General features: G+C 45.9%; 1 protein-coding gene across 1 annotated transcript in view; it reads right to left on the bottom strand.

Annotated features, from left to right (window-relative positions):
• Positions 1-21,142, bottom strand: part of nrxn1b (neurexin 1b) — a 181,610-nt gene that overhangs the window by 119,517 nt on the left and 40,951 nt on the right. The window contains exons 8-10 of the mRNA XM_077237629.1: positions 16,769-17,073; positions 16,354-16,377; positions 8,831-8,992 (exon numbers count right to left, since the gene is read on the bottom strand). Coding sequence (XP_077093744.1) covers positions 8,831-8,992; positions 16,354-16,377; positions 16,769-17,073 — 491 coding nt within the window. The remainder of the gene's footprint in view (positions 1-8,830; positions 8,993-16,353; positions 16,378-16,768; positions 17,074-21,142) is intronic.

Below are 21,142 nucleotides of genomic sequence, written 5' to 3'. Positions count from 1 at the left end.
GGCATGTCACAATGGGTACTGAAACACCATAAAGCGAGGCTATTCGCTGCAGTTCGCTTACAGACCCCCGCGCTTTCGGGCCAGGGTCGAAACTACGGTGAAAAACGAAGTAGATGCCGAAATAGCGAAACTGATGAGGAAAGGAGCTATAGAAACCGTCCCTCTGACACAGAGTGCTTCAGGTTTCTACAGCAGATATTTCCTTGTTCCCAAGAAGGATGGCGGTCTCAGACCCATTCTAGATCTCAGACGCCTGAACAGAGCCCTCTGGTGGACATCATTCAAAATGCTCACGACCAGACAAATCCTCGCGCAAGTTCGCCCGAGGGACTGGTTTATTTCAGTAGATCTGAAGGATGCCTGAAGGATTTTCAGATTCAAATATCACCCCATCACAGGCCTTTCTTACAATTCGCCTTCAAGGGCCAGAGCTATCAGTACACCGGCCTATCTCTAGCACCTCGCATATTCACGAAGTGCATGGACGCGGCGCTCGCTCCCCTGAGGCTACAGGGGATGCGAATACTGAACTATTTGAACGATTGGCTAATTTTAGCCCAGTCAGAGGCAGAACTGATTACTGCTTACACATCTACAAGCCTTGGGTCTCCAGGTCAACTGGACCAAGAGTTCGCTGTCTCCCAGACAGACAATCTCTTTTCTGGGAACAGACTTAGTCTCTGTATCAATGACAGCGCGGCTGACGTCACAGCGTGCGCTGCAGATACAGCGCTCAATAGCCCTTTTCAAGGTCGACAGTAGTCTCCCTCTCAAGAGGTTTCAGAGGATGCTGGGCCTTATGGCTTTGGCCTCGGCAGTGCTTCGGCTGGGTCTGCTTCATATGTGCCCCCTCCAGCGCTGGCTGAAAGCGCGGGTCCCGCGTCGAGCATGGACCTCGGGCCCCGGGGAATGGTCCCTGCACCCCCAAGTGGTTCAGTTGCTATGGGACCGGTTCGGCAGAGCGAATGTCGATCTCTTCGTGTCGTCAGAGAACGCGCACTGCCCTATATTTTTCTCGAAAAACAGGGCTGCGCTGGCCCACGACTGGCCCAACCTCCCCCTCTATGCGTTTCCCCCGGTCGCGCTGTTACCTCAGGTAATCAAGCGAATCAGGGAGAGCAATTGCTCTGTGCTCCTCGTGGCGCTGCTCTGGTGGAACCACGCTTGGTTCCCAGAACTGATGCAATTAGCGAGCATGGCCCCGTGGCCTGTTCCGGTGAGGAGGGATCTCCTCTCTCAGGCCAGGGGCATGGTTTGGCACCCGCACCCCAAATTATGGGCCCTGCACGTATGGGCCATCAACGGGTATCCGCTGATCTACCAGTAAAAGTGCTTAATACTATAACACAGGCCAGAGCACCCTCTACTAGATGGCTCTATGCTTCTAAGTGGTCAGTGTTTTCTAGCTGGTGCTCAGCTCGAAACCTAGACCCACAACGCGGAAGCGTTACGGAGATCCTCTCCTTCCTACATGAGCTTTTGGACGAGGGCAGGTCCCCATCCGCGCTCAAAGTGTATGTTGTGGCCATTGGACGCTATTAAAAGCGGTCCCTTCGAACCCTTGCAGTCAGTAGACTTGCGGGTTCTATCTTTTAAAACCGTTTTCCTCATGGCTCGCGCTTCAGTCAAGCGAGTGGGTGACCTGCACGAGAGAGCGACGTGCTTGTAGTTTGGGCCTAGTGACTCTAAAGTTGTCCTCAAACCAAGACATGACTATGTCCCCAAAGTGCTCTCCACTCCGTTCAGAGCGCAAGAGACATCTCCCTGTCAGCCCTACCTGGGTCTGATGGCAAAAGTGACATTAATCTCCTCTGACCGGTCAGGGCATTGAGAATATATGTCGAGCGGTCTGGTGCGTTCAGGCAGTCAGAGCAGCTCTTCGTTTCGTTCGGTGGCCGCAGCAAGGGGCTAGCCACCTCGAAACAGACTCTTTCCAGATGGATAGTTGACGCTATCGCGCTGGCTTATAGGTCTAAGGGCCTTCAATGGCCCTTAAAGGCACACTATGCAGGAATTCCGTTTTGTCAAACAGCGACCCCTAGAGTCGCTGTGGAGTACTTGTATTTAACGTTACTGTCGTAAATACCACTCACGCAGAGCGTCTCTGCACTCAAGGCCTGATAACCCCCCTCCTAGACTCCGAAGATGTCCATTGACCAGGCAATGTTTCACGATTTCATACAAATATTAGGCTACTGCATAATTGTATATATTGTGCTATCGAAGATGAACTACTGATGATGGTAATAGGATAATAATAAGTTTGCCAGGCGTTAGCCCACTTTATAGTAATAACGTTAAAGTAGCCTACCTAGTTTGATGGCTTATAACGTTTTTACATGGTTGCAGCTAAATAAATAAGTAAATAGCCTAAACCTACTATATAATTTAATTTATGTTTTTTTTGTGTGTGTAATGTAAACATTACAAAATGCCAGATGACATAAATAAAGTTACATGTACTTCGCATTATTTCATAACATTGGCCGTTATGATGTCGTTAGACATGATTATTGCAATTTATCACAACAGTTTGCAAATAGCGCTCGTTTACACTATTTACAACATTTAGGCTTATTTTTGTCCTGATAATTATGTGAGATATTGACAACGGTTCTCATGATAATCGCAGGAATGAACTTCAACAGTGAAAGCCTGACCGAGTGGGACTCTTGTCCGGTTCCTCACGCTGTCAGATACTCTTTTCCTGTTCCTAGTCTCTTCCGACCGCGTTTTCTTTGCTTTTTCCATCGTCGAGTATCACGTTTGAAATGCGCGCAAGTGTCTTCGTGCTTCATGTTGTTGTTGATGTGTGTGACGTCGTTGCTGTAAAACATGTCGTGATTCTCGCGAGATTTGTCGGTGGTGCTCCTCTCAAACTTTACTACCAGGATGATTCACCCTACTATGAGTTTGTTTACCACCGAAATAAATGTTATATTAAGGTACAATTCTTGCATAGTGTGCCTTTAAGCATCAGAGCCCATTCGACCACAGGCGTGGCCTCTTCATGGGCCTGGTCCAGTGGGGTTTCACTCCAGGATATTTGTAGGATGGCAGGCTGGGCCTCTCCGTCTACATTTATACGATTCTATAACCTGGAAGTTCCTACACTGCAGGCTAAGCTGTTCTCAGTAACCCTGCCGTGCTTGTGCTACGTTCTGGTTTCGCTTCAGTGTGAAAAACCAAAGAACATCCTATCTGGACTCGGCTTATATAGACTTAAGCTACGCCCATTCTGGCGGGACGTTACGCGCGAGGGCGCCCGCGCCCTCATTGGTGCTTACGTCATGAACAAGTCCATTGATAGGCTGAAGCAGTTGCCACAGAGCAACCAATAGGCACGCGAGCTGCTTCGCCTAGGTCTGCTCTGTGCAGCAATGCGTTTTAAACTAATGCAAAATTAAGGATAATTTTTGGCTTCAGTATTCTCGAGAAAAGGGGGCTTGTCCTGTGGCGTAAGCTAGCTTACGCAACACTCGTTCCCTCATCTAGAGAGAACCGAGGTTACGTTAGTAACCGAGAGCGTTTTGTGCTACTTTGTCTTATTTTCTTTTCTCTTCAGAATTGGGGCAGCCAGTTGCAGAAGGATAAGCGTCTCTTCCTGATTGTGGTGGTGGGTTCTTTTGCCTGAATGCTGTGCTCACAGTGAGGTGTGGCGTGAGTGTTGACATATGATTAATGTGTCATTTCTATCAAGGAGAGCCAGTGCCCAATTCTGAAGTGAGCGTCCGTGTGTTATTTTCTGTGGATTCTTTTTGATTTATTGGTGTTGTGTTAAATAAAATTGGATACTTTTTATTGATTGGAATATAAAGTTTTCTATTGTTTTATACTCAACCCATGTCTGATACGAACCTGTGAGCTTTGCCCTAGGGTGAAGGGCATTTCCCCGGAAAGGCGTAGTCGGTAGATTATGTGTATTTTCAGTTAACTTTAGTCAAATGCATTTACATTGTTACTGTGCCTCAGATGTAATCAACTCTATCTGTGTCTGTAAAGTTGTGAACCAAATGGCCCATACAGATGTATGGCCTATAGAAACTGAATGGCCCGTAGGTGTATGGCCCACAGAAACTGATTGGTTTGAATGACAAAGAAACAGCATTGCTCAGAGTAGATTGCAGGGTAGATCGATCTCCTGTCGGAGGCCCTAACAGTTTTTTATTGTTTGTAGCCAATTTGTCTTCATGTATAAAGTTCTGTCTCACAGACAGAACTTTGGGTTAAGATTGTTGAAGGGTGACATGCTAACATCGCTGCTGAAGAACTGTGCTACACTACTAACTTCAATAAATTCTTCTCCCCACAAGAACTCTGTTCAAGCTTACTTATTATATGTATTGGAGACATCTAATACATTGGCGAGCCACCCAAACCACTGCTCTTCCAAATACAGCAAAATCTAACAGCAGCCCACCTCACTTTGTGGCCTGGTTATCCATGCTAACGTGTAGATTGAGCAGAATTTCCTAAAATCTTAGTGTACCTCTAGTTAAAGCTGCCACACATGCATTTTGTGTATGTGCGGGGTGACAAGGCTAGACAGAATGGAAGAACCTGAAATTGGTATGCTTTGCCCCTGAAAGCGACCTCAGGAACTTCCTGTGTTGTGGCAATATTCCTATGTGAAAATATGCATCCTTCAGATCGATTGTGATGAACCAATTGTGATGTTGAATTTGCGTCACAACCGTCTTGACAGTTGAAGGGACAATGTGTAGTTCTTTAGATATTTTATCATCTAAAATCAATATTTTTATTCATTAATATGTCCTCAATGGAGTACAAATACCTCTGCCAATTATCTGACTTATCCTCGTAAACGAAGAATTTATTATCTTTATATCCATGTGACGGGTAGGTTCACGGAGGCTTCCATGTAGTTCCGCCATATTGAAAAACTATAACAGCAGAGAGGGACAAAAAGTACTAGGCCAGCGCGTTTCCACAACGCGTTTTCGTTCACAGCCAGCGTCACGTAACTGAAAGCAGCAGAAACGGAGGAGCAGAGCAGTGAGAGGCGCTTGTCACTGCCTCGGCAAGTTTAAAAGGCTGCATTGCACTGTTATTTTTAATGGCGGATCATACATGTGATATCTAACAATGCACATACTTCAGAAAATATGACGAATAAAGAAGGCATAACTACTAATTACAATAGTTCATGTTTTTCACAGTCAGTAATTCATACTGTAACATTCATTTGTTTGTTGTGTCAAGTTGCAGTTTGTTTGAAATGACAAACCTGTTCACCCAAAGGAAAACTCGACGAAGTGCTATTAGAAGACATCCTGTCATAGCTTTTTGGTACATAACAGCTACCGTAGATGCAACACGCATTTGAAAAAGCGAGGCGCTGGAGAGCACAATTCATTTGAATACAAAATACAATTTCACCGCTAGATGGGAGAAATTCCTACACAATGTCCCTTTAACATCTTGAACTTGTGCGCTGTGACTCTCTCTCTCTGGAAGAGGAACATGTTCTATGGCCTCTTTTCTCAGAAGAGTTTGTAGCTCTTGTGACAGTAAATGCATCAGCTCCAGTCTCACGGATGTTCAGACTACTCCTTTGAAACGCGGAGGACGACGAATGAATTGGATTCTGTATCCTATTTGTACTGTTCTTCACACCCACGCAGAAATGCTTCGGAGAAGTTTCCAGACTGCCAGACTTTCTGAGAGTGGTATCAATTTTAACACTTCATTTTGAGGGGATGTTAGATGTTCTGTGCCCTGGATGACAGCAGGAAGCAACGGAACATCTAACATTTCGCTGGAAACCGCTCCCCCCGAAGCACCAGAGGCGGCAGGGATGGAGTGGTTTCGTGGGGGTAACAAGAAGGGGCGGTCAGATGTTGTACGCGCCCCGGCCCCGCGGGGGGCTACCCCCACCAGACTGGGCGCCAGACATCAGGATTTCCTCTTTTTATTGATGATAGTCCGGAGGTCTGGCCTGGGAGGCTGCTGGGTGCGGCGAGCCGGTCGCCCATCTTTGCGAGGGGGGGCACGGTTTTCCACACTCTGCTTCTTAACTTTCCTGGCTTTTGAAGGACCGGGGAGTGGTTGGGTGGCCGATGGCCCCTCCCTGTGAGTGCGGCGAGGAAGGAACTGGACAAAAGCTTTCTCATGCTTTTTAACCTCTCTGAACCTGGTGACGACAGTGTTGACGGAGTCGCCAAACAGGCCAGAGGGTGAAACTGGGGAGTCTAATAAAAAGACACGGTCTTTATCTTTTATTCCAGTTAGATTCAGCCATAGGTGCCTCTCCATGCTAACCAGCGGCGACACTGAACGGCCGATTGCACGGGCCGTTTGCATGGTAGCACGGAAAGACAGATCTGTGGCTCTACGCAGTTCAGTGAATGCTTTCTCATCTATGGTACTGCCCATACTCAAATCCTTCAACAGCTCAGCCTGGTACGCCTGTAACACTGCCATAGTGTGCAGCGCAGCACCAGCCTGACCTGTAGCTTTATAAGCTTTTCCCACGACCACCGAAGTTGTTCTACATGGCTTCGTGGGGAGTGTAGGTCTCTTTAACGAAGTTGCCGAATCAGGCGAGAGACCTGCGGCATCTGAGCATACCCCCGCACCTACAATAGTCGAAAAAGTCGACTTCGAAGGCACAAAGACGCGAGAAGTATATGTTTACTCTATGACTTTGATAGTTCGTCATGGAGGTTCTCGAAGAAGGGATAGACTGATGTTTTGGTGCCTTCCCCCTGCCACCGGACAGAAACCTATCCTCTAGCTTAGATTGTTAGGGGGTCTCTTGTTAGCGTGGCCAGTCAAGCTGTAACCTGGCCACCACGCGAGTAACCACCTCAAGCAATTCCTCGACAGATTTATCTTCATGAGAGGAACGCTCAGAGGTAGGCTGCTCATAGTCTGCAGACCCAAGAGATATATCATTGTCCCCCGTGAACCGAAGAAGCACCGGAGGGGACGAGTGGATCTGGTGACTGAGCAAGCGATAGGGACGGACCCGTCTCTTACTCGTCAGCCAGATCAATGCTGGAGCCCCACGATGTTGGTGAGGTCTGGAAGTAGCTAAGGCGAGCACACAGCATTTGAACTGTGAACAGCTCACAATGCTCGCACTCGACCTGCTCCAACGCAAGAGCTGCTTGCTCCTCCCCCAAACAAACAAAACAATAATCGTGTGTATCCCGTTCTTACATAGGACAAGAACATGGAGGGACACAAACACTTACTCTGTTGACTCTTTTTTTTTTACTCTTTCAAAAATGTTCAGAGAAAAATGAGAATTTCTGCACACTGCCTGTTGAAAACTAACTCCTAATAAAGATCTGTAGTCAGACATAAAGGTAAGAGATAGAGAGAGTTTGACGTACACATGCACAGAATGGCCTCTGAAGACAAAAGACCTGACGATGCACCTGTGGCTCATCTATTTATAGCCTCGTGGTGCGGGTGCACGCCGATGGCTATATTACCTCCGGGTCAATTCTATTGACGTGTTACACACAATATTCACAGCTGGTCACAATTAAAGACATTTCCAATGCGCTAAGCAGCGCAGCATCGATTGTAGCTTTTGAAAGGGAACAAAGACATTACATGCATGCATGATAGACATGCAATCAGCTAACATATTTTGTTTAGGCCCTCCTCTTTAGGATATATGAATATAGACAGAGAACAATCTAACTGTCCCACAAAAAGAAGCTTTAACGTAATTTGTTACGTTACGTTTGTGTGTTGCGTTTGTATTTTGGGCTCATCTGCTTGGTTGTATATAGTATACATCATCAATTAGGAGAATATTAAGTTTGGTCTTTTTATATCACCGCAATTAATCTATTAAACTACGTTAAGCATGTCTTTATAACAATTTTCCATGGGGGAGAAAACGCTTAATGTAAAAAAAAATTGTCTTTCCAATATTGTCTGCTCAATTACCTGTCCTTAATCAGCAATATCTGTTTTTGTTTTCTCTGAGAAGTAATTAAGTCCAGCTTAACCTTTTTAGCCATCCCTAATTTTGTACCAAGACCAATGCAAACATTAAATGGGCCATTCACGTATACTTACAGGTGAAACTTGAAAAATTTTAATATATTTGATAAATTGATATATCAAATATATAAATATGAATATACTAAATATATTAGTTTCACTTTTTAATTTGAATTACTGAAATACATGAACTGTTGCACGATATTCAAATTTTTCGAGTTTCACCTGTATATAATATTTTGCTGATGCAGGTACAAAAAAGACTCTTTATTTGTGTGCATATTTTTTTCCTAATATTATTTCCTCACCCATGTTATTTAAAACCTGTAAGGCTTTCTTTGTTCTGTATAGCACAAAATAAAATATCAATGTGGCTTTCACCTTTCAATGCCATGAATGCACACAGCAAACTCCAAAAAGCACCAAAAATGTAAAATATTCTATTTAAATGTACATCTGCTTTACACGCGAGTTGAGGTTTGTGAACCAAAGTGCATTCTTTTGTTTAAATAAGAGAAACAAAATGTAAATGACAAAAAGTAAAAGACTAAAACTAGACTTGACTGTAAAGTGGGTTGATATTTACGGTGGGTTGAACCTCAGTGCTCCTCCTACAGTGAATTCATGCTCAAACCTATCCATAATGAGTAGTTAACAAGGTCAATTCCCTACAAAATATTTATTGGTTAATTAAAGACTCTTTGAACATGTTTTGTTCTGAAAACAAAATTTAGGCTATTTCTCTCTTGAAAATGAATGAACCTATCACCATAACAGAAACAGAAGCTTCTATAAAGCTCTACAAAGCTTCCTCTGCACTGATATCTTGTAGTAGGTATTTTACCTCCCTCAGACAACCCATAAAGTTGTTGCTAACAGGGGATCCAGGCAGGTCGGCTGTACCAGGACTTCCTCCAACATAGAAAAGGTAATCAGAGCCAAGCATAGTGTAGTCCTCTTGAGTATATCCTGTGGTGGTCAGTATTCCGTCCACAGATATTGTTACCTAAGGAACAAACCACAGGAAAATTATATACAGGTACCACATTGCTACTGTCTGGATTTCGGTTTCTTCAGTCACTAAGATGCACTGAACACTGCATAATGATTCAATGGAGAACACGCCAGTGGTCACATGGTCGTAAGTTTAGAGGGGTAAGAGTGCAATGGAAGCAAGCTCATGTTCATGTAAACCGCACTCCCTTAGCCTCAAGAGACGTTAGAGACTGCAGTCTTTAGCGTCCTTCTCAACTCAACTCAGGTTTTATTTATAATAATTGTTTGTGTTCTTGTTTGTGCCCGCCTCCCATGCCGGTTCCAATGAGCAGGTCGAGTAGGAGCAGTCACACACCCTCACTGTGAGAGAGACAAGCCAGCGCTTCCTCTGTGCATTTACCCTGGTCTTTCTCACATCATCTCACTGGAGGTGTTTCCCTCCATTCATTGTTGGTATGAGTTTGCCACTGAACCTCCATTGTTAAGGAAGTTCAGATTCCCCTTGCACAGAACCCCAAATGCTCTTGTGCAAAACATGGCCTTTTCCGAAATCTAGAAGCTACACTTGGATCCATCGCCTTAAATTGTTCTGCAAGGTACACAAAACTATGCAGCAATGGTGAGTATGACCAGCAACGCAGTGTCTTGTTCCCACTTAGGGAACCAGAGTTACATTCGGTAACCTAGATTACAAAAGTAACCTTTTGTAGGAACTCAGAGATGCCTCCAGTTCAGATGGCACCTCTGAATTTAAGGGGTAATTCCTACATTCTGGCAGCACAGCGTTGGGATACTGTTCTCAGATATTTACAAGACCTGGGTCTGGGAGTGAACTGGACCAGATGCGTTTCCTGGATCTAGAGCTAGATTCAGCGGCAATGTCACCGGTTTGTGTCAGATCATTGCTGCAATGTATGGAAATACTTATGTGCCTGCCGTTCAAGCCTCTTTCATTTGTATCAGACAAGTTATTTTCTCTTAAGACAGCTCTGTTGTTAGCTTTGCCCTTGTTTGAAAGAGTAGGCTATTTGCATGCATTATTGTTATTTCTATGTGCATGGATTTTGCACCAGTCCTTTTCATTTCCAGTTTGAGCCAGAGGAACAGGAAAGACTTTAATGTCCTTTAATGTTGACCATATGGATCAATGGTGCACGTCTGAACAGCTTTTTTGGTGTTCCTAAGAGAGGAGCTGCAGACACTTTCATATTGGCTATTGGATGTGATTTCCAAAGCTTATGAGGTGTACGGGCTGCTTTCATCTGATCGATGATAGCATATAATTTCCACTGCATCATTATGGTTTGTAAACCCTGCAGAAAATTTGAGACAATGGACCCAAGTATGCACTTAAAAGGGCGCTGTTACGTAACTCCTTATGGGCGGACCTTCAGTGCCAATGAATTGGTGTGATTCTATAGGGCTTCTGACCTTGTGACCACTGACTTGTTCTCCATTGTTCAGCGTCTCATTACCACTCTGGCAAACAGGGTTACATTCAGGAACATAGACCTTTTTCCTTCATTTTCTTTAGACTAAAACACATTTGTATGTCTCTTTTTTATACTTTATTGCATGACTTTGAAGGTATATGTTTGAAGACTTAATTTACTTGAATACAATTAGGTGTTGATATATTAAATAAACAACAGCATCAGTATTGCATAAAAGAAAACCATGCAACACGGTTAAAACTTTTTAGCAGTGCCCAAATTTAGTCAAGAAATCAAAATCTCATGCAGTTTTCTTTTTGTGCATTCACATTAATTATAAAAAGATTATGTGAATTTCACGTGTGTACAGAGCATATATTAAATATGACAACTAAACATTTAAAAATTGTGGCACATGGAGGGGGTAGAGTAAAAAAAAAGTGAGCCAAAGACAAATAGATTATGCGTGAATTTATCAGCTCAGCATTTTCAATGCAGACCATGCAGAATAGCAGGGAATAGAGCTGACTATGGCAGTCAGGACATGTTCCCTTTCAAGGGAACTCGAGCTGCGTCAAACGCTGTGGGAACGACCCCTGCGTTGTGCGTCCTGAAGCACGTATGGAATCAGCCCAATGGAGAGATGGAACGTCATAGGCAGGTGACGTCATCGACCAGGAAACTATAAAGCACCCCATAAACACAAGCGCAACAGCTTTCTGTGCCTTCAGTCGCGCTATATGTGAATCTGTCCCTGTGTGAATATTGTCTGTCTTTACATACTCTGCACCACACAAACAATTTATATATATATATATATATATATGTATTAAGAGAGATATGGCGAACGAAGAGCAGTTTAGGAAGTGTGTCCCTCCCTGCTCGCGTTATTTTACGAGTGGGGATACACACGTTCTTTGTGTTGTTTGTTTGGGAGTGCAGCATGCCCAGTCAGCTCTCGAGGGAGCTGATTGTGAGCATTGCGAGCGTCTGCCATTAAGGACGCTCCGCTCCCCCCGGGCGCTCTTCGAGGAGAGCGGTTCGATGCGCGCTCCCCGCGGTTCGGGTCCCGCTCTTGCCGAGGCAGAGCGACGACGCGTATCGTGGGGATCGCAGATGGATCTCTCAGCGGGGTTAGAGACTGGCTCTGCCTTATCTCTCCCTTCACCTGTGAGATCCAGTGCCTCAGTCCCGTGTTCAGAAGCACGCGCTGCGGTTTCTTCCGCTCGGGCTGAGGCACCAGTTATAAATGAGGGAGATGTGGAGGATTCGCCACCTTACACTCCCGAAAGTGATGAGCTAGTGGAGGTATTAACAAGAGCTGTAGAAAAACTCAGCACTGTATCGCCAGTGACTAGACAGGAATCTGTTTCTAAATCAAAATTAGATGAGAGATTTTGCCGTCACGAGTGCAACCTCCACGCCGGTGCTTGCCGTTTTTTCCCGATCTCCACACTGAGGTGTCGAAATCGTGGAAAAAAACGGTGTCATATAGAGTGTTTAGTCCCCAGACTTCAACATATTCTAATATTGTGGGGGAAAAATCATATGGTTATTCGGCTATGCCTCGCGTGGAAGAGACGCTTGCGAGTTTTCTCTCCCTCGAGGCTGCGTCATCTGTTAAGGCACCGGCATTACCCACCAAGCCTCTTAAAAAAGAAATATTTCGGTTTTTGTGGGTAAAGCGTATTCGGCGGCGGGTCAGGCTGCGTTATGTCTGCATACTATGTCTATTATGCAGGCATACCAGGCTGACCTGCTGAGGGACGTGAGTGAGAGTGAGGAGGTCAGTGCTGACGTGGTTCGCGAACTGCGTCAGGCTGCTGATTTATCCCTGCGCGCAACCAGCGAGTCGGCCAAGCTAGTGCGTCGATCTATGGCAGCTCTGGTGGCCGCAGAAAGACATTTATGGTTAAATCAGACAAATATAAAAGAAAAAGCTTTCCTTTTTAGACACTCCTCTCTCCCCCCTCGGTTTATTTGGCGATGCTGTAAATTCTGTCATCGATAAATTCCAGGAGAAGGAAAAGCAAACAACAGCTTTTAAGAAATTTCTCCCTTTAAAAATTCATGTCCCTGGGGCTGCTGAGCGGGAGCAGCCCCGGCCGTCTGCGAGCTCATCATATAGGGCGCTGAAGCAAAGTGTCGCGTCTCGTGCTCCCCCTGCTGGACAGTGAGCTCAGCCGCGGCACTCTCAGCCGAATTCTCCCAGTAATAGAACTGATCTGAGGACAGTTATATTAGCTAAGAAGGCTTCGGCTAAGAAGAAGTCCTGGCGCCACGGCGCGCAGGACACTGAGGGTGGTCCCCACCGAGGCGGAAAGGTGTTCACCTCTTTCTACGGTGCCCATTCTTCCTCTGAGCCCTCAGGGGCCCGTTCTGCCAACCCCGCCTTCATGCCAGGGCGCAGACGGTCCCAGCGAGCGATTTCCCGAGGGACGCTCGCTCCCTCTGAGGAGGGTTTCAGAGCGGTTAGACCAGTTGTTCCCTGCCGGTGTGCCGTTACAGGGCGCTGCGTTTGCTGCTCAAGTTACACCAGAGGCCAGTCTCGAGAGACTGGTACCCTTAGTAGAATTTCTGGCAGAGTGGAAAAGCCTTCCAAAAATATCTCATTGGGTCCTGCAGACAATAGAAAGGGATTATGCTATCCAATTCAGGTGTCGTCCACCAAGATTCAGAGGGGTTCTGCCTACAGTGGTGGGCCCCGAGCAGGCTCTGGTTATGGAACAAGAGGTGAATGCACTCCTTCAAAAGGAGGCTATAGAACGGGTTCCTCCTCCCAGTGTGGAGTCAGGCTATTACAGCCGATATTTCATCGTTCCAAAATAGGATGGGGGGTTGCGTCCAATTTTAGACCTGCGCCTATTGAATCGGTCGGTAGGGAAGCCAAAATTCAAGATGCTCTCTATCAAGCAGATTGTGTCAAAAATCAGATCCGAGGACTGGTCTGTCACGATAGATCTAAGGGACGCGTACTTCCACATTTCCATCCTTCCACAACACAGGAAGTTCCTGAGATTCGCCTTCGGGGGCGAGGTGTACCAGCACAGGGTTCTTCCGTTTGGCCTAGCTTTATCTCCCCGCACTTTCACGAAATGCATGGACGCAGCACTAGTGCCCCTGAGGCTTCAGGGTGTTCGTGTCCTCAATTACATCAACGATTGGTTGATTTTAGCTCAGACAGAGCAGATGGCAGTTCGACATTGAGATGTCGTTCTCGTTCATATCAGGAAGTTGGGGTTGAGGCTGACCGCAAAGAAAAGTGTATTATCTCCTCAGAAGACCACTTTTCTGGGTGTCGTTTGGGTTTCGTTTTCGATGCAGGTGCGACTCGCTCCGACCCGCATCGTTTCGATTCTCTCAGCTGTGAAACAAGTAAAGCTAGGCCAGCTACTTACTGTAAAACAGTTTTAGAGACTGTCGGGTCTGATGGCAGCAGCGTCCGACGTTGTACCTTGCGGCCTGTTGTACATGAGATCGCTACAGTGGTGGCTCAGGACCAAGGGATTCTCCCCGAGGGGAAATCCGCTCCGCACGGTCAAAGTCACGCGGCGCTGCCTTCGTGCTCTGGTCATGTGGAAAGAAACTTGGTTCCTATTCAAAGGGCCTGTGTTGGGGGCTCTTTGTCGACGCGTAACGCTAACGACGGATGCTTCCCTCACAGGGTGGGGGGCGGTCACGAGTGGTCGTCCAGCCCAAGGGCTGTCGCAGGACCATCATCTATCACGGCTTATAAATTGTCTAGAGATGTTGGCGGTGTTCCAGGCTCTGAAACACTTCCTAGCAGACCTGAGAGGTCATCATGTGTTAGTTCAGTCAGACAACACGTCGGTGGTCTCTTATATAAATCATCAGGGGGGCCTGCGGTTTCGCCGGCTTTACAAGTTGGCCTGTCAGATCCTCCTGTGGTCCCAAGGGAGGTTACTATTTCTGAGAGCAATGTATCTTCCTGGGTATTTGAATGTGGTAGCAGAATGTATTCGCTTCCAAGGAGACCACGCATTGTCATCTGTGGTTTTCCATCAGCCATCCAGCCCCTCTGGGGTTGGACGCTATGGTGCAGCCGTGGCCGAGGTCACATCTGTTCGCCTTTCCCCCAATTGCTCTGCTACCTGGAGTTCTGGAGAGGGTTCGCCGGGACGGGGTCAGCCTACCATTAGTAGCCCCGTTCTGGCCGGCCCGAGTATGGTTTGCGGACCTGATTTCTCTCCTGGACGGCTCTCCCTTGGAGCTCCCGGTCAGGAGGGATCTACTCTCTCAGGCGGGCGGCATGATATTTCACCCCCGCCCAGTATTGTGGGCTTGGCCTCTGAGGGGGCCCAGCTCATGAACTCTGGTCTCTCAACCGAGGTTGTTGAGACCATTCTTCACTCCAGAGCTCCATCCACGAGGAAGCTTTATGCCTTGAAGTGGAAACTCTTCACTTCTTGGTGTGGAGAGCACCTGCAGGACCCAGTTAACTGCCCAGTGGGTGCAGTGCTGGAATTCCTGCAGGAGCGCTTCTCCACAGGGCTATCCCCCTCCACACTAAAGGTGTATGTGGCGGCACTGGCTGCTTACCACGTCCCTTTCAGTGGAGTTTCTCTTGGGAGACACCCGCTTATAACTCGTTTCCTTCGTGGCACACTGAGGCTGAGGCCAGCAGTTCGTACCAGGGTGCCGGCCTGGGATCTGGCCATCGTATTAGAAGGTCTTTCCCTAGCTCCTCTTGAACCTATCGAAGAAGTTCCTGAGAAGTTTCTCACGTTTAAGACTATCTTTCTTCTTGCTATCTCCTCACTAAAGAGAATAGGAGATTTGCAGGCTCTGTCGGTTTCACCCTCGTGCCTGGAATTTTCGCCTTGCATGGTTAAGGCTTTTCTGCATCCTAGACCAGGTTACGTTCCCAAGGTCCCTACTAATGTTGTTAGACCTACAGTTCTGCAGGCCTTTTATCCTCCTCCATTTCTGTCGTCTGACCAGGAGAAACTTAATTTACTCTGCCCTGTTAGGGCGTTAGACGCCTATGTCCACAGAACTGCCCTGTGGAGGAAGTCAGAACAACTATTTGTGTGCTTTGGGCCGCCCAAGAAGGGGTGTCCCGCGTCTAAACAGAGAATGAATAAGTGGGTGGTCGAGGCTATCTCACTTGCCTATGAGTCGGCTGGTCAGCCTTCACCTTTGGCTGTACAAGCCCACTCTACCAGAAGTATGGCGGCTTCTAAAGCCTTACTGTCAGGAGTTTCCCTCAGTGACGTTTGTGATGCGGCTGGATGGTCTTCACCGCATACTTTCATTAAGTTCTACGACCTAGACTTAAGTTCTACCCCTGGGGCACAGGTGCTCTCGTCCTCTGTGCGCTAGTTCTCACATGGCGGTCACTTGGTCCTATGGCGACGTGGGTATTAGCGTTCCCACAGCGTTTGACGCAGCTCGAGTTCCCTTGAAAGGGAATGTCTCGGTTACGTATGTAACCCTAGTTCCCTGATAGGGAACGAGACGCTGCGTCATTCCACCATACTCCCGGCATTCCCGCTAGCGCTTCCTTCAGGCCTATCAGAAGCTGTTGCGCTTGTGTTTATGGGGTGCTTTATAGTTTCCTGGTCGATGACGTCACCCGCCTATGACGTTCCATCTCTCCATTGGGCTGATTCCATACGTGCTTGAGGACACACAACGCAGGGGCGTTCCCACAGCGTTTGACGCAGCGTCTCGTTCCCTATCAGGGAACTAGGGTTACATACGTAACCGAGACGTTTCAAACCATTGGGTTTAACATTAACCAAGGGTTATCCTTCTGTAGGGGGAGGGGGGGGGGGACTAAATGAATAAGATTGAAAACAGCAAAGAGTAAAAACCAGTTCAAATGATGTTTACAAATAAAGAAAGAAAAAGGAAACACACTAAACACCCAAAAAGGCAAACAATTTGAATAATATCAACAATGTAGTTTCTTTACCATAGCATATCCAATGCCAGAGTGCTTTTTGGAATAAGAGGGGAAAGGAAATAAAAAAAAACTGTAAATAAAATAATAAATGATACTCAAAATATACACATATGATGATTATCAATGTTGGAAATTAGTTTGTTAAACATTAAAAGGAACATTTATTAGGATGACACATTCCATGATTGACGTTAGTTTTACAAAGCATATTAGTAGCTGCATAAAATCAAACAAAATAAATTATATGCATTGACACTTTAATTCGATGGTCCCCTTTCAACATTCTACTAACAATAAGTAACTTTGTAACTATATGTCAACTAACTCTTATAGAAATCATTTCTATGGTAATGTCACTTTGTGTTATGAGATCTTAACTGAATCATTGGTCTGTTTGACTCCTAAGCTCCAGTAGCTCTATTACCTGACGCAAATTCCGTGTTACTTTCACATCATGCCATTCATTGTCATTAAATTTCCCATTGACCAACTCCACCAGAGCTTCAAACGCCCCGGAACCCAAATATATGACGAGAGACACCGCCCCATTTATCAGCGCCAGGTTGACATAGTCAGTGGATTTTCCTGTGTGCAGCAACAGTCCATTTCTCTGAAGTGTTTTGAACGACAGTGTGATTTCTTCGCTGCTGCCTTGGATCGGGTTCAGAGAAAGGTCGTAGCAGAAGTATTCTGAACCTTTGAATGTCGCCACATATTCTTCTTCTATTCCTGAAAACAAAGAAGAAAATGATGGGTTAAATACCTCACAAGGATGTTGTGGTGAGGGGGGCGTGGCTATGCGAATTCTATAGCAGGGCATCGAGTGCGGAGACGAGCGGTGATAAGGAGGTCAAATGAATGATGGCTAAAATCTGTCTCAACACCTTGTACTAGAGCAGTTTGACGCTCGGCTACCTTGAGGAACTGCCGAGTGGGTCCAGTGCCACGATCCGGTGTCGCTGGATCAGGCCATCCAGCTGGCTGAGGACAATCTGGTGGCGTGCCCCGGGGACGGCGAGCTCTTTGTTAATCTCTTTTTTTACCCTCTCCTTCTCTCTCTCGCCCAAAGCCGCCGCTTCGTCTCCACCTTTTCCCACTCTATCTACTTTGCCATCCTTCTGCAGGTGGGGCGGCGGGAAGGCCTGGGCCAATCTGAGGGGACCCTGTGGGCTGCCCCCGATCAAACCGGGCAGTACCACATACCTTAGAGTATTAAGGAGGGTACATATCAGGCTTTGGTGGATTCAGGCTGTAACCAAAAGTCTTATGCAACTGAGGGCATTGGATATGAGCCACCAGGTTAAGGTGAGGTGTGTACACGGGGAGATCGTGGATTATCCTTAAGTAACTGTCAATATTCAATTTAGGGGAGAAAGACATAGAGCTAAGGTGGTGGTTAATCCACACCTTAGGTGTCCACTAATTTTGGGTACAGATCGGCCAGCATTTACACAACTATTGGGAATTTTGTGTGCAGATGCCTCTTGGAGGACAGGGCTAGGTACAGGAGATGCCGTGGCTCAGGCTGGGGAAGCTGTTCCTGGACCGTCAAAGACCGACTCAGAGGAAATGAGAACAAGGGCAGAGCTAATTTCGAGTTTGAGGTTAGATGATTTTCCTCTCGAGCAGTCTTGTGATGAAATGCTCAAAAACGCATATGACCGGGTCCGCACCATCAACGGACAGCTAATTCACCCTAATCAGCCACTCTCCTATCCCTAATTTCCTATTATAAAAGACAGGTTGTATCAGGTGGCCCAAGACACTCAGACAAAGGAAGATACAAGCCAGTTATTAGTGCCAAAAAGATGTCGCAAATGCTTTTCCAGGGGGCTCATTGTAATTCTCATCTCAAAAGCGCTGTTAGGCCCATTACCATTAGTAGAGGTCCCCTTCGAGAGTATTGGTATGGACCTCATCGGGCCATACCAACAAGCTTGTAGTCATTAGAGAGGCTTGGCAGGAGGGGCCTTCAAGCAGCCATAGTGAAATTCAGTATTCAGCACTATTGAAAAAGAGTGTTGGCCATTCGTTGGGCCATCCTCACCCTCTGTTATTACCCCCTGGGACAGGAATTCACTCTCTGTTCCGACCACGTGGCCCTCCAGTGGCTCCACTGCATGAAGGATACCAACACGTGGATCACCGTTGGTAATTAGCTTTACAGTCCACAGGCCGGGGGCGCAGATGGCTGTAGCTGACTTCCTCTCTAGAAACGAGGGGGAGGGGCTGCAGGCCGGATGGCTCCTTACACTTGCAACATTTATCAAGTTCATGGATAATTGTGCATGCGTTCGTTAATCAAGTTCAAATTCAGTTTATTTCTAAAGCACATTTAAAAACATCAACAGGTTGACCAAAGTGCTGTACAATAAAAGTATAAGTTCACACAATAAACAAGCAACATACAGTTAAAATCACCATAAGTACACATTAAAAGACAGGGGGAAAAGATGAGTTTTAAAACAGGATTTAAAATCATTTTCTAAAGTTCAGTTTTCATCACTGTTCTAAAGTGATTAGGACTAATTGAGATTTCCTCCCATAGGCATAGTGGCTTCAATGACACAGGAGAGACAAAAGTGTACGGAGCATGGATGTCAGTATCCAGAGATGGAAAATCAAAAACTTGACAGGAATACATTAGACTTCCTGTCCCAAATATACATGACCACACAAAGTGATTTGATATGACATCATCAGCAATCTATATCCTTATTACAGATAAGTGGTTCCAATCTACAAATGCTGAATAAGTGTAATTTAATTAAGGATGGAATACCAACTGAATATCAATTTAAAAAAGACAAACTCTGATAGAATAAACAGTTATAAAAAAAGCTACAACAATGTAACAAGAAACCTCCATCAAATGAAATCATATTACAATACAAAGTTTCTTCAATGTACACCGATCAGGCATAACATTATAACCACCTTCCTAATATTGTTTTGGGCCCCCTTTTGCTGCCAAAACAGCCCTGACCCGTCGAGGCATGGACTCCATTAGACCCCTGAAGGTGTGCTGTGGTATCTGGCACCAAGTCCTGTAAGCTGCGAGGTGGGGCCTCCATGGATCGGACTTGTTTGTTCAGCACATTCCACAGATGCTCGATTGGATTGAGATCTAGGGAATATCGACGCCAAGTCAACACCTCAAACTCGTTGTGCTCCTTAAACCATTCCTGAACCATTTTTGCTTTGTGGCAGGGTGCATTTTCCTGCTTAAAGAGGCCACAGCCACCAGGCAATACAGTTTCCATGAAAGGGTGTACGTGGTCTGCAACAATGCTTAGGTAGGTGGTACATGTCAAAGTAACATCCACATGGATGGCAGGACCCAAGGTTTTGCAGCAGAACATTGCTTGTTTGGCATGCGTTCTTCCCATAGTGCATCCTGGTGCCATGTGTTCCACAGGTAAGCGACACACATCTACCCGGCCATCCACGTGATGTAAAAGAAAACGTGATTCATCAGACCAGGCCACCTTCTTCCATTGCTACGTGGTCCAGTTCTGATGCTTACGTGCCCACTGTTGGTGCTTTCGGTGGTGGACAGGGGTCAGCATGGAAACCCTGACTTCTCTGTAGCTATGCAGCCCCATATGCAACAAACTGCGATGCAACATCTATCAGAACCAACTTTAACTTCTTGAGCAATTTGAGCTACAGTAGCTCCTCTGTTGTATCGGACCACACGGGCCAGCCTTCCCTCCCCACATGCATCAATGAGCCATGGCCGCCCATGACCCTGTAGCCAGTTCGCCGCCCCTGACCCTGTCGCAAGTTCACCACTGTTCCTTCCTTGGACCACTTTTGATAGATACGGAGTACCGACCACTACAGATCGGGAACACCCCACAAGAGCTGCAGTTTTAGAGATGCTCTGACCCACTCGTCTAGCCATCACAATTTGGCCCTTGTCAAACTCGCTCAAATCCTTACGGTTGCCCATTTTCCCTGCTTCTAACACATCCACTTTGACAAAATGTTCACTTGCTGCCTAATATATCCCACCCACTAACAGGTGCCGTGATGAAGAAATAATCAGTGTTATTCATTTCACCTGTCAGTTGCCATAATATTATGCCTGATTGGTGTATGTGACCCGTGCTGGCAAAAGTATTCGAAATGCGCACAGGTTCATTTTGAGCTACAGGCAAAACAATTGAAAATGTCATGTAGCCCTCTCATTAATTAATATGGCTTAAATGTAAGACGTATGTCTATTGGGAACTTCCTAAATAACAATAACCTGGTAAGAGGCACATTTCTAAATTTACTTAATTTCCATTAATAAACCATTAACCGAAATATTCAGATACCATCTAATAGTGTCAGTTTAGTGTTTTGTAGTTAGAATTTGGAAGTAATTATAGACTGAAGTTACAAATACTGTGGTCCTATACTCCAAAATGTAAACATTAATCTCAATGCAATGTACACACGTTCTGTAAAAATTACCATACACGTTTTCTTTCTCCATAGACAAAAAACAAGAATGTGAACTGAACAATAAACATAAATTTACTAAACTGGAACTCTTTTCATTCCTGATTCTTTTTTTTTTTTTTCAAATCAAATCAATGAAATCATAATTCACATCAACACAAGTGCAGAAAAATCACCTTTAAAACCCAATAAATCCAAAGTAGTGATTTCTACCCAGCTAGGATTTTAGTTTTTTTTGTTGGCGGGCTATGTTGGAGTTCTCTGTAATTTGAAACCACATTGAGTACTCACAGATCCAGGGAAAACAGGATTCCAGGAAATCGATTATAATCCCAAACCAGGAAGC

Source organism: Siphateles boraxobius, unplaced genomic scaffold (assembly GCF_051911475.1).
Source record: "Siphateles boraxobius isolate OS27281-9 unplaced genomic scaffold, OSU_SipBor_1 204, whole genome shotgun sequence".
Classification (NCBI taxonomy): Eukaryota; Metazoa; Chordata; class Actinopteri; order Cypriniformes; family Leuciscidae; genus Siphateles; species Siphateles boraxobius.
The sequence above is the reverse complement of the archived record's forward strand: the minus strand, read 5'-3'. Positions and strand labels throughout refer to the sequence as shown.